The following is a 13,907-nucleotide window of genomic DNA, read 5'->3' on the forward strand; positions in this document are numbered from 1 at the left end:
CCCGACCCGAGTGACCCGACCCGATAACCCGACCCGAGCTGGCCCGATTGACCCGACCCGACAACCCGACCCGAATAACCCGACCCGACAACCCGACCCGAGCTGACCCGACAACCCGACCCGAGCTGACCCGACTGACCCGACCCGACAACCCGACCCGAGTGACCCGACCCGATAACCCGACCCGACAACCCGACCCGAGTTGACCTGACCCGACCCGACCCGTAACCCGACCCGAGCTGCCCCGATCCGATAACCCGACCCGAGCTGACCCGACTGACCCGACCCGACAACCCGACCCGACTGACCCGATCCGATAACCCGACCCGAGCTGACCCGACTGACCCGACCCGACAACCCGACCCGAGCTGACCTGACCCGACCCGTTTGAATGCACTACCCGACTACGATAGGTCTCATAGCATTGGAGCTATGAAATTTTAAAGATCACTCCTTTCACGGTTTCGGCACCCTATAACTCCGAAACTATCCACTTTTGAGAACAGGTCCGCATGAGCTTTTTTTCCTTATTTTAATCTGAAGAATATGTTCGCAAAAAATTGTGACACATTTTTGTAACACCCTCTATATTTATATGTGTGGGACTTGATGGTGGAAAGAGGAACACTAAAATTCACATTTATCAGACCGTGTTGGGAAGAAAGCTTGTTTTGATCTTTTATCATTTTAGAATGAGTGTTAGTACCTACTTCATAGTTTTCAATAGCTAAACGTTTAAAGGAACAAAAAGGGACCAGTGGTTTTACTTCCTAAGTTGTAATTGTGTGTGTGTGTGTGTTTTCTAATGTTTTTGTTCTTTAATAGACTTGTCTCCCAGCTGGAACTTACTGTGACGTCATCAGTGGAGACAATGTGAATGGTCAATGTACTGGAAAATCTGTAGAAGTTGGAAATGATGGCAAAGCGTATATTGAGATCCTTACAAGTGATTTCGATGGAGTCTTAGCCATACATACCGAGGTATGTGTTTTTATGTTTTAATTTAGAAAGGAATGTTCTCCTTTTGTGAGAAAAGTATGGCCGCTCTCCGAATGGGCAAGAAGGAGCAATTGCCCGTTGCTGGATTTGTGATAGGGGTTCACTAGTACATGTCAACGCATAACAGATTAACTTATTCATACACTAGAGTTCTAATATATTTATATAAAATACTTAAGCATTACAGTATGTTTACTGTAGTTAATAAAGTACAGGGCGTTTCAAAATGAATATCGGAGATTTAAGGTCTTGTAGTACTTATTACAATTAAGTTACAATTATAAAAAATACATTAAATGAAAGAGCAACTCAAGCAGTTTTGTACGCACGCATGCACATGCACTGTTTCCTCTGTTTACCGTTAGAAAGCGCTAGTAGCAAAAATGACGACTAGTGAACAGAAAGCTTTTTGTATTTTACATTTTGCAAAAACTGAATCTGTAGTTACATTGCAACCGTTTCTGTGCAGACGCCTACAACTACGTCAGTTACTACAAGCTCTGAAACCGACAGACTACGGTTTACGTGCCAACTTTGCAAACGAAATGTTGCGCATGGCGATAAGGATTTTCTGCATCGTGCCGTCTTCAGTGATGAATCGACATTTCACATAAGTGGTGATGTGAACACTCATAATGTTCGAATCTGGAGGTCAGAAAATCCCCATGAGATGGTACAGTTGCAACGAGCCTCTTCTAAATTGAATATGTTTTGTATTATATATCCCGGCGGAAAGTTTGTGTGAAGTGTGACGAATGGTGCTCACATTGAACTCTTGTAGCAAAAACTGTTTGAGTTGCTCTTTCATTTGGATGTATTCATTATAATTGTACGTTAAATGTAATAAATACTACAAAGTCATAAGACTTCGATATTCATTTTGAAACACCCTGTATGTAATGTAATATACGTAAATAATCCTTTTTTCACATGAAGTGTTATGTACACGATCATTAAGTTGTGTGTTTATTTGTAACTTCGCTTTGTATCAGTCTTTTGCCTCCTCCCCCTGAAAAAGTCCTTTAGGTGTTCATGTACGAAGCTGAATCACTTCTAAACCAATGAAGTCGTGAACAAAATTTTATCTACATAAAAGTTCATAATATATTTCATAAAAAACATGATTTTCTTAATGATTCAAATATTTTATCTTTCTTAACAATCTCAACATATGTTTTTCATGTCGATCTTTAACCGAATTTAAAAATGGGTAAAGTTTGTAGAGCACTATGCTGTAATTATGCAATTCCAGGGATAGTTACTTGGTTATTCTCCGTTATTGCGATTCCCTGTTGGTGAATTTCGTTGCTTTTCTCCATAATAAGAATATCGCCTTGGCTTTCTCTCTTGATCAAAGACACAAAATCAATCACGGGTAAATAAAATATCAATCACTTTCTAATACGAAATATTAACTATTACTATTCATAGGAATCCAGAGCCACAGTTTCAAGTTAAACTACGAAGTACTAAATTATGAACATTTGCCTCTATACTACTCACAGTTGTATTTTCTTTACTATACTGACAAACATGATCATTTAACGTAATTCAAATATTTACAAAAGAAGTCGCTAATTATGATCATGTTTAAAGTTAAGTAAGAAAGCAAGCAGGGATGCTATACAGCAACACGGAATAAAACTACATATTGCCAACAAGAGTGATAAAAATTATTTTTCTTTCATCTCTAGTATAAGATCTAAAATATAGATCGCTCTTTATCTAAAATATAATATATTACAACGATAGTGTATATTTTTGTAGGTACTCCTAAATATTGTTTCTATTTACAGGCAAAAGTGCTATTTAAAGGGCACAAGAAAATATATGAAGAAATACTTTAAATATTTGTATTATGTTGAAATATTTCTTGTTTTCGCTGCTATGACAACTTGTTATCTGGTTGATATGGTAATGTAGAAAGAGATAGAACAAAGAACCATACTGTTATAATTGGATGTATATTATTTTAATGTGACAAATAAGATATATGTGGAAACATATATAATCTAAAAGTGCATAACTGTAGTGCAATTCATTTGTGATCTCGTGAACTTTATAAGTACTCAAAATATATTTGAATCAGGGAAGGTGACGAAGAAATAACTTACATATTTATATGGTGCCGAAACTGCGGAACCTTGAGATTAGTCAGAAGTTTAGTAAACTATCTCAACATCACTGAGTACATTTTACTACGTAATAAAAGGAAAATATATCGAAGAGATAAAATGAATACCAGTACAGGAGTTGAAGACATTAATATTCCAGCAACTGGGAATTCATCTCACGTGATTGATCTTTTACGACAGCTTGGACAGCAGATGATTCCATGACACAATATTTGGATTCCAGACTAGAGCAATTAACTCAACAAATAGGACAGCAGATAGATTCCAAATTGGATTCCAGACTAGAACAAGTAACTCAACAAATAGGACAGCAGATGGATTCTAAATTGGAAAAAGTAACGCAGCAGATTAATACCAAACTGGAAATAACCGACAATAGGATAGAACAGATTATAAATAGCTTTGCAGTGGTGAAAAGTACCGTTGATGTAGTAGAAACACAAGTCAACGAACATACAAATCAAATTCGGAGACTGCAAGAAGAGGTGCAGGCCGTCAAAGAAAAAATCAGTACTGCAAAGTATAATCCTGATCCTGCCCTTAACGTGGTGTATGAGGAACCTAGGAGAACTGAACCAAGACCTTGTGAAGAAGAAGCAACCCATCAGAAGGTTATTCCGAAAGGGTCGACACCATCTCTAATATTGAGGACGAGGAAATAAGACCATGTCGAAAGTACCATACCTACGCAAAGCCCAGACATCTAAGGTGTTTTAGTACTAAGTGTAATCGCGTGAAACTCAGTGAAATCAGATATTTAACTAAATTCAGCGGTAGAACTGAGGACATCCCAGCGAGTTCCTTTTTGGAAAAATTCGAAGAAGAATGTGATCTAAATGGTATATATAAGGCTAATTACCTTAAAATGTTGCCACATATATTGTGACCACCTTGTTCGCTATGGTATAAAGCGATCAAAGGTAGTCTGCGTAGTTATTCAGTTTTTAAAACATATTGTTATAATTGGATGTATATTATTTTAATGTGACAAATAAGGTATATGTGGGAAAATATATAATCTAAAAGTGCATAACTACAGTGCAATTCATTTGTGATCTCGTGAAATTTATAAGTATTCAAAATATATTTGAATCAGGGAAGGTAACGAAGAAATAACGTTACAATATAAACTCTTTAAAAAAATATGAGTATCTTTTTATTGAGTAAGAAAAAGTAAATTGAAATAATTCTCATCTTCTTTAGTTTTGTTCTCCTTTGTTCCCGATTCAGATAGAGTCTACAATTTTTCACCTTCAGCCTTTGACTGACGCATTCAGGGCGAAAGCCACGGTACTTAAAAGCCAGTCAACGGCTCCATGAAAAGAACGATTGTACAAATATCGGGAGGGCGCCATACTAATTGCTCGGAGGAATTATGTCATTAATAGATGTCTGGTAATGATTTTAACTATAACATCAGATACAATTCAAAATAAACATATTTCAAACATAATTCTAGATGATTTAGTTTTTGTTATTAAAGATGTATTTTCAGGGCTGGTATATCGACAACCTAGGCAGCTGCCTAGGGCGGAATGGCGTTTTTTTTTAAAACACGTGGTTTATCAACATTAGCCAAAAACGTACGTGGGCCAGCGTCCTACACATTTAGGAAGAGGAAGTTAACGAAAAGTGGGATCACTCAAGATCGATTACTGCTCACCTATATGGAGTGAGGGAACATCTATCTGGCCGTAGTACGTTTCCGTGTTCACACTGTTCATTCTATGATTAAAGAAGATCTCCTGTATTATCTGAATATCCAGACGGCGGATGCTCAAGGAAATGTCACTGACCAAAATTTTCTACATAAAGTAATCAACGGAAACAAGGTCTGAAGTCTTACTCCAAGTATTATCTCTTCATATTACTCTCCGTGTAGCACTAAATAACCTCTTCCACTTTTCCCACCCTAGACTGTCGGTTATTCAAAACTACTTCTTTCAAAGAGCATCAAATTTATATAATCAGATCGTGCATGTTTACTTTTGGCGTACCGCTCGATATTTTTTTTTTTTTTTTAATAATTGTCTTATACATTACTTATGAATTCCATAGAGAGAGGCATTGGGAGTAAGTTTTATTTTATTTAATGCTTAAACAAATCGTAACAATGTGGTGATCTGATGAAAATATCACGAGTGACAAGGCTTCACTTTGTTTTCAGTTTGGGAGAGAAGGAAATTATGTGGGCGAAGACATGATTTTTGCCTAGGGTATAAAATATCCTAGATCCGCCCCTGGGTATTTTGATGTACGCCACAAAGGATAGAGCGCGCAGAACATTTGTTTGATTGCCCGGGGGCCCGGTCCACCCCTGTGGGGGGGAACACAAAAGCAAACGATTGATATGAGAGCCATGCTGAGATTATGTTATGTAATAGAACGCAGTAGTTACTCTGAGAGAATAACAGTTTATTTTTTGTCTATAAAATCCAGAGAGGTGAAGTTTAGCATAATTCTGCATGAAACACAAGATTTTCTGTACCAGGCTACGTACAGGTTTGTTGCTTAGCCAAGACCAATCTATACAGCCGCAAATAGGCGGAAAAAAGTGTGCCCTCCATCGGTACGTGCAGGATACAGAAAATATTGTTTGCGTACTTTGATAATCATTGATAATCATTATCTGGTTGTGTACAGACTATACACCAGTGATCGCCAAACCGTCAATCGCGAGCTACTAGTAGCACACGGGCACATTTTCGGTAGATCGCGTTAACACTCCGGTCGGGTAACCTTGATTCCTTCATTGAGCTGATCTACCGACAGGGGGCGCTGATGACAACAACTGCTTGTTTCTCCTACGCAACTCCCATTCTAAGTCTCATCTAACAGTTGATTGTATACGCGTGAGGTTGTGCACACTATGTTCTTCGTGTGTATATTAGACATTTGCTAAACGTTATGTTTTCATATGCATATTAGACATTTGCTAAACGTTATGTTTTCATATGCATATTAGACATTTGCTAAACGTTATGTTTTTCGTGTGTATATTAGACATTTGCTAAACGTTATTTTTTTCGTGTGTATATTAGACATTTGCTAAACGTTATGTTTTCAGTATGTATATTAGACATTTGTTAAACGTTATGTTTTCAGTATGTATATTAGACATTTGATAAACGTTATGTTTTTCGTGTGTATATTAGACATTTGCTAAACGTTATGTTTTCAGTATGTATATTAGACATTTGATAAACGTTATGTTTTTCGTGTGTATATTAGACATTTGCTAAACGTTATGTTTTCAGTATGTATATTAGACATTTGATAAACGTTATGTTTTTCGTGTGTATATTAGACATTTGATAAACGTTATATTTTCAGTATGTATATTAGACATTTGCTAAACGTTATGTTTTTCGTGTGTATATTAGACATTTGCTAAACGTTATGTTTTTCGTGTGTTTATTAGACATTTGATAAACGTTATGTTTTCAGTATGTATATTAGACATTTGCTAAACGTTATGTTTTTCGTGTGTATATTAGACATTTGATAAACGTTATATTTTCAGTGTGTATATTAGACATTTGCTAAACGTTATGTTTTTCGTGTGTATATTAGACATTTGCTAAACGTTATGTTTTCAGTATGTATATTAGACATTTGCTAAACGTTATGTTTTTCGTGTGTATATTAGACATTTGCTAAACGTTATGTTTTCGTATGTATATTAGACATTTGCTAAACGTTATGTTTTCAGTATGTATATTAGACATTTGCTAAACGTTATGTTTTTCGTGTGTATATTAGACATTTGCTAAACGTTATGTTTTTCGTATGTATATTAGACATTTGCTAAACGTTATGTTTTTCGTGTGTATATTAGACATTTGCTAAACGTTATGTTTTTCGTGTGTATATTAGACATTTGCTAAACGTTATGTTTTCATATGTATATTAGACATTTGCTAAACGTTATGTTTTTCGTGTGTATATTAGACATTTGCTAAACGTTATGTTTTTCGTGTGTATATTAGACATTTGCTAAACGTTATGTTTTCCGTATGTATATTAGACATTTGCTAAACGTTATGCTTTTCGTATGTATATTAGACATTTGCTAAACGTTATGTTTTTCGTGTGTATATTAGACATTTGCTAAACGTTATGTTTTCGTATGTATATTAGACATTTGCTAAACGTTATGTTTTTGGTGTGTATATTAGACATTTGCTAAACGTTATGTTTTTCGTATGTATATTAGACATTTGCTAAACGTTATGTTTTTCGTGTGTATATTAGATATTTGCTAACTTGGATAGTTTGATTTCATATTCACTAGAAATGTAAGATTCTTTTTAAACTTTGTAGTTGTTTCGGTTGGTAACTCACAGCAGGATTTAAAAAATGATACACTGTAAAAATGAGGTGTTGAAACAACACAAAATGACTACCACTTTAGCGCGTTACTTGTGTGTTAATTCAGCACAATTTTTTAAGGCTAGCCTGAGGCTAGCATCCTTTTAGAGGGCTACACCCTCTTTTAGGTATAGGATGTGATAGGATTGTTTAGGTTCATAGGAACAGTGGTTGGGCTAAGTGATATTCTGTATGGATCCTTTATTATTCTTATTTATCTGAAACCAGGATATTATGATCTTTGCGACGGTGGGAAAGATATTCTACGTTTATTAGCCAGTACTTGCAATGTAGATTAATTAGTGTCACACATAAAAATATATAATAATAATGACTATCGCAAAATACACACAATATCAACAACTATTAAGGTAATCTCAAAATAAAATGTTACAGTAAATTATGATTACTTGATATGAACACATACAAAATAATTAACATGTAAAGTATTAATCAGGAAATAATGAGAGCAAAGAATTCAGCACAAAGATATTGCCTTCCGACCATATCAAAAATAACTCGTTATTACCTGAGAGAATTTGCATTGGTATTTATCGTTTAATATGAGCAAAGCTTTACGAAATATCTTTGGCACTTACCATAAGCAATGATTCAGGTCTATAATGAATGATGCTGAGAACATAACAATAGCAAGTAATAATTAAGCATTTCATTATATTTCACGCTCAATAGTAGGTCACATATTTTCTGATAACAGGACCCAAAGTAAACTGAACTATCTGTTTCTGTTATTACATATCTAGATATGTACGATTACTGCATATAATTTTCTGTAGATAATAATTTGGTACTTATTATGGTAGAAAGCCCTATTTTCTGACAATATTTGTAACTGAGTGTACTCTAAAAGTTTGGATGTTTTATCATCTGTACAAGTTGGCGTCCATATATGAAGAGGTAAGAGGAAGCAGTTACCTCTCCCTGGGATTGTGCTTAGCAGAAAGAGATAAAGAAAATAATATACTTGAGTACATGAGTGAAATGACTAATAGTCTATTCCCTTTTATATGTAAAATATGTATTAGTTTCGACTGTCTCTAGCCTCCAGGGTATAAAAAGCAACGCCAAAAAAGAAAATCTTTGAAACGAAATTGCATAGTACATATTATTATTTCGATTTTATTTGTAATTCATATATCATTGTATTATTATTATTCTACTACTTATGATTCGACACCGCATTTTTGGGGGATGTGATTATCCCATATTCAAATGTTCATTTATGTACGGAGTTAAAATTTCTGAAATTACGTCTGCGCCTAGTAGTAGAGGAGCAAATGTAGGAAAAAGGGTTTTCATGGCAGGTTTAGTGCAAAAATGTTGGGGATAGTTTTATTTGGTCACAAACATAGTCTAAATGAAAAATTTTCATGGTGGCACTTCATATTGTAAAACTTTGTCTCATATAGGATTAGTGGGTAGAGCAGTTAATAAAAAGAGCGTCCGGAATCGACTCCCACTACCAGTTTTTATTATAAAAAGTTTCCTCTATAAAAGTATTTTCACAAAATACTATACAAATTGATCTCTCTAGAATCAAGGTGAGTTATAGGTGGTCTTTGACCGTAAGGTCGCAGACAGGATCTCCAACAGAGTCCCGAAGCAGGCTAAGAGGAGTGGAATTAGGTGCCCAAAGCTCCGAAGCAAGCAGTGGGTAGGTTAGATGACCAACAGAGCCCCGAAGCAAGCTAAGCGGCTGAGGTTAGGATTCCCAGTCAGAGCCCCGAAGCAGGCTAAGCCAGGAGGAAGGATACGCGTAGTACCGTAGCAGACTAGAGGCCCTGGGGTTAGGTTACTCCTAGAGTCCCGAAGCAGACTAGAGGAGGGTCGCCAGAAAACTGGTATCGAGTTGCCTTCGTCCATCCAATTTATAGGGTCCTTTTGGGTGGCGGTGGCGCTGCTGCTCCAATGTCGTCTTCTGCTCCGTGGAAGGGGCCAGAAGCGGTCGTCTGCATGTGATTATAGGCCCCTCTGGTGAGAGATCCACTTGCCGAACCATATGGTGGTGTTTGTAAACATTGATGCGTGGAATTGCTTGTTTACGACATCACATAGGATATTACAATATTCTGATGCAGGTAGCGTTGGTGACGTCATCAAGATGGCCGCTAATTAAAACTGCAGGTCTGTTACTTTTGTCCAAGTTTGATGAACATGGCTCGTTTGAAAGATATTGCTGAGACGAGTAGAAATGGTTATGTACACTTTTGATGTAAAACCAATAGTTTCCGAGATAAGTGAGAAATGTATTTTTGGCACCAGTTTTCTATTTTCATACATATTTCGTTGTATGATTCCTATCCAATTGTATGATCTATGAAATAACTACCAGGGAAAATACCACCGTGAAATCAACCATACGGACGCCAATATAAATATCTATTCATGTTTTGTCAATTTAATGTAGGAGATTTTATGTGCTTGTTGTTGTTGTTATTATTATTATTATTACTAACATTGAAATTTGAGTGACAGAATGTCTGGTTTAGCAAGCTGCAATATTTTCATCCTACTGTGACGATGCAAAGCGAAGTATAAATTATTCATAATTCTTTAAGCGGACAGCTTAATAATTAAGCGGTTGATTTATATTAATTATTTCTTTATTTCAGTCCAAATTATAATTCACAAGCTACGAGAAGCAGAACAACATTGAATGCAATTTCAAACAGGAAATGAAGTAACGGCTGCCTTGTGGAAAAGATACGTCAAGATCTTCTTAATATTATGTAATGCCTGTATTACGTAATAAACAGAACCGTAATCTTCATAACTTCCTTGGTACAACAAAATCTGAAATTAAATGTAAATTATCTGTATTTTATCAATAAAATATTAATGAAAAATTTATACTTATTGATAGTTTTGATTCTTTGGCACAAATATTCAATAACATTTCACTCATTTACTTAACACTTTTGATTTTGCTTACTGAAATTAAATTTTGCTGTAGAGGCGGGGATACTTACAAGGGAAGATCCCACAAGTTGTCGCTAAAATCTAATTGCCGCATAACACATCTGATAGACCATTATGAGAAACAAACATGATAAAAATTTAAGGTGCTATGAACCAGAAGATGAACCAGAAGGATAGGAGCTACGGGGCTTCAAAATTTGAATATCCAAAAAATTATATCATGGGATTATGTACGCTTAAAGTAAATATCTTGAAAACTGTTAAAACAATCAAAACAAAGTTGCACAATACAATGAAATCAAAATGCCCTATCGAAAATTACAAACAGTGTTGCAAGGTGAAGCAGTGTTGCCAACTCAGCATAAAAATAATTTGTTTGAAATAGCACCATATACAACTCTGCACAGATACACTATTATCACTAAACATACCAGTGAAGTGCAGTGGTACAGTGTTGCACACCGTTGGAGCTACGTGTGTTGAAATTGTACAATGCAGAAGTCTGATATGTGGCAGCAGATAGTAATAAAGGAATGTCGGTCTCAGACTATGAATTTAGTTCAAATGCATAGCACCTATACTATAACATAGCAAAATGTCAGCAGTGTCACAAAATATTGATGCATTTGAAAAACGAGAATGAGTGATGCCATTTTTACGTCCAGTGTCAGCTCCGAAGCTATATAGGACGAGAAATATAGTGTAAAGTGGGATTCGAACCACTATGAAAGAGAGATAACAATGAAATGTAAGATGAAAAGTACAACAAAAACATGTTCGAAGTGGGATTGGAACCCTCGATCCCTATGTCGGTTGGCTAGCCTTCTAGATTACACGGTTATCCGGGCCGATTAAAAACGAAATGACATAGTAATAAAATAATTATATTTCCAACGTAAATATGGTAATATTACAGTGTACAAATATAATCATATGGTATGTAGGAGAGGAAGTAAAAGGATATGTTACTTAACACGAAAGACATAAACCAACAAAGTACTCTTCCAAATATTGATAAGATAATCTGAAGAACCAGTTTAGAGAATTAGAAAGCACGTGTATCATTTTGTTTTCGCGAATTGTCTGCTTATTCACCAGGACTACGGAAGTATGCAGATCCCTCACTTTTTTCTAATGCACTCATTTATTACCACCTGTTGCCACATATCAGACTTCTCCATTGAATATTTTTAGTTCACGTAGCTCCAACAGTGTGCAACACTGTACCACTACACTTCAATGGTATGTTTGGTAATAATAGTGCATTTTAAATCTGTGCACACTGTAAATGTAATACTATTTCAAACAAAATATTTTTATGCTGAATTGGCAACACTGCTTCATATATGGCAACACTGTTTGTGGTTTTTGGATAGGGCATTTTGTTCTTATATTGTGCAACTTTTATTTTGATTGCTTTAACGGTTTTCAAGATATTTACTTTAAACGTGCATAATCCATTATATATATTTTTGGATATTCAAATATCGAAGCCCCGTATCTCCTATCCTTCTGGTTGTGAGGTCAAGTTAAGCCGCAACGAAAATAGTGAGCGCGAACCCCACTAAAAGTAATTTTAAAAAAGCTCTAGATTTCTGTTTCAATTCAAAACGATGCTCACGACACTTTAAATCGAGGTAAACACACTGGAACAAATTAGGAATTAATTTTATCTACCGTAGTCAGTATTAGGTTTATATCCTTTCTAATTCTCTAAAGAAGTTTATTAAGCTTACTTAGTGCTACTCCATTACTTAATCCGTTCGAGTTTAAGAACACTATCATCGCTACATGCTGGGAGTACGTGTCTGCTGTTCAAGAGACCCACTTTCGAATCCTGGCGTGAGCACAGGTGATACAGATCTCCATTAAAGTAAGGTCTACGTCTTATATATCCTCGGTGCTGAACGAGAACAGGACGTGACAACTCTGACGTAAGAGTTTAGCATAAAGTTGAGTTGATTTTGGTTTAGCATCCCTTTCAGCAGCGAGGCAATATGAGACGTGGACCTACTGATTAACGTGGAATCCGAACCACATCCCCCGCCGGAAATCTAACCCGGGTCTCTCACGCCAAAGGCGCGTACGCTAACCGCCTAGCCACGGAGGAGCTCTGAGTTTAGCATAGAAGGATGATTCAGAAAGTAATGCTTCCATGATAATAATTTTATTTGTGTTTGGCAGATAACACCAATACAGGTATCAGTGTAAAGCTTGCAATGCCAGTTACAAATGGTGGCATCATTTTTCAACATAGTCGCCATTACGGTCAACAAACTTGCGCCAACGCGAAGTAAGGTTTTTCATGCCGTCGGTGAAGAATTGTGGTGGTTGCTGGCGATACCATTGCTGAACTGCTCGTTCCACCTCCGTGTTACAATTGTGTCACAGGACGCAAGATCCGGACTATAGGCAGGATGAGGCAGGATGTCAACAACACCTTCGCAGCAGACGGGATAACTTTGAATTTTTTGACAAAGGACAGAACGTGTGGCGGTACTCTTACAACGATATGTTGTATCATTATCATTTTCTTGTATTAAGCTTGTAAATTTTTGGGCGATACTTGATTTTAATATGCACTATATCTTGATAGAAGAAGAAGAAGACATTAAATTATGATTTTGTGATTTCTGAATGTTGTCATAGATACCTTTAATGTATGTAATGGAAACTTTTTGTAACCTTGACGACGGATTGCTTGTTTATTATAGAAAAAGAAGTAAGACAAACGACATTTGTGCGACAGTGAGTTCTTCATTTTGGTATATTCATAGTGGCTCAACAATATCGTTAAGGATCAGACAATGTATGGTATGTTATGTTATACTCTATAGACTGACGCTTCGTTTCTGGGTCTTAATGGTGTATTCACGACTCTCGCCCATGACGAACGCTAGTGGGCGCACAACCTTTCGCAGTCAGAAATTCAATGACAGCCCAGGAACAAGAAGGGATAGGAAGTTGAAATAAGTGACATTCTATAGCTTAAGAGGCCTTATCACTGCGAAATTAAAATACCGCTAATTTTACAGTAATTATGTGATATCTTCAAATAGATAAAAGATAATCGAAAAGTGGAACAAGACCTCCCTAGACAACATTATTTTGCATGAGATACCGTTATCATGACTCATTTATCTGCTTTCGATTCCCAGCCATTTAGAAAATCGGCATTTATTTTCGCGTTTCTAAATAACTGCAAACGGAAAGCTACTAGGTAATTCGTGATAACGGTGCCTCATGTAAAATAACATCGTCTAGGGAGGTCTTGATCCACTTTTCGATTATCTTTTATCTATTTGAAGATATCACATAATTATTGTAAAATTAGCGGTATTTTAATTTCGCAATGATAGGGACTCTTAAACATCACTGCATTAATTATAAACAATTCAGAATGTTTGCAATACTATTGGCCAAGTAGAGTGTTTGGAGGTACTACTTTCTGAACCACCCTCG

At 36.1% G+C, this 13,907-nt stretch overlaps 1 protein-coding gene across 1 annotated transcript; it reads left to right on the forward strand.

Moving 5' to 3' along the window:
- Nucleotides 1–825: 825 nt before the first annotated feature.
- Nucleotides 826–10,376, forward strand: LOC145671973 (alpha-amylase-related protein-like; the record flags this gene model as incomplete). Its single annotated transcript, XM_081741163.1, is given in 2 exon segments — nt 826–981; nt 10,139–10,376. Coding segments are annotated over 2 exon segments (168 nt in total), but the record flags the coding sequence as incomplete, so codon positions are not given.
- Nucleotides 10,377–13,907: the final 3,531 nt, after the last annotated feature.

This window comes from Thermobia domestica, chromosome 15 (assembly GCF_964235325.1).
Source record: "Thermobia domestica chromosome 15, izTheDome1.hap1.1, whole genome shotgun sequence".
Classification (NCBI taxonomy): Eukaryota; Metazoa; Arthropoda; class Insecta; order Zygentoma; family Lepismatidae; genus Thermobia; species Thermobia domestica.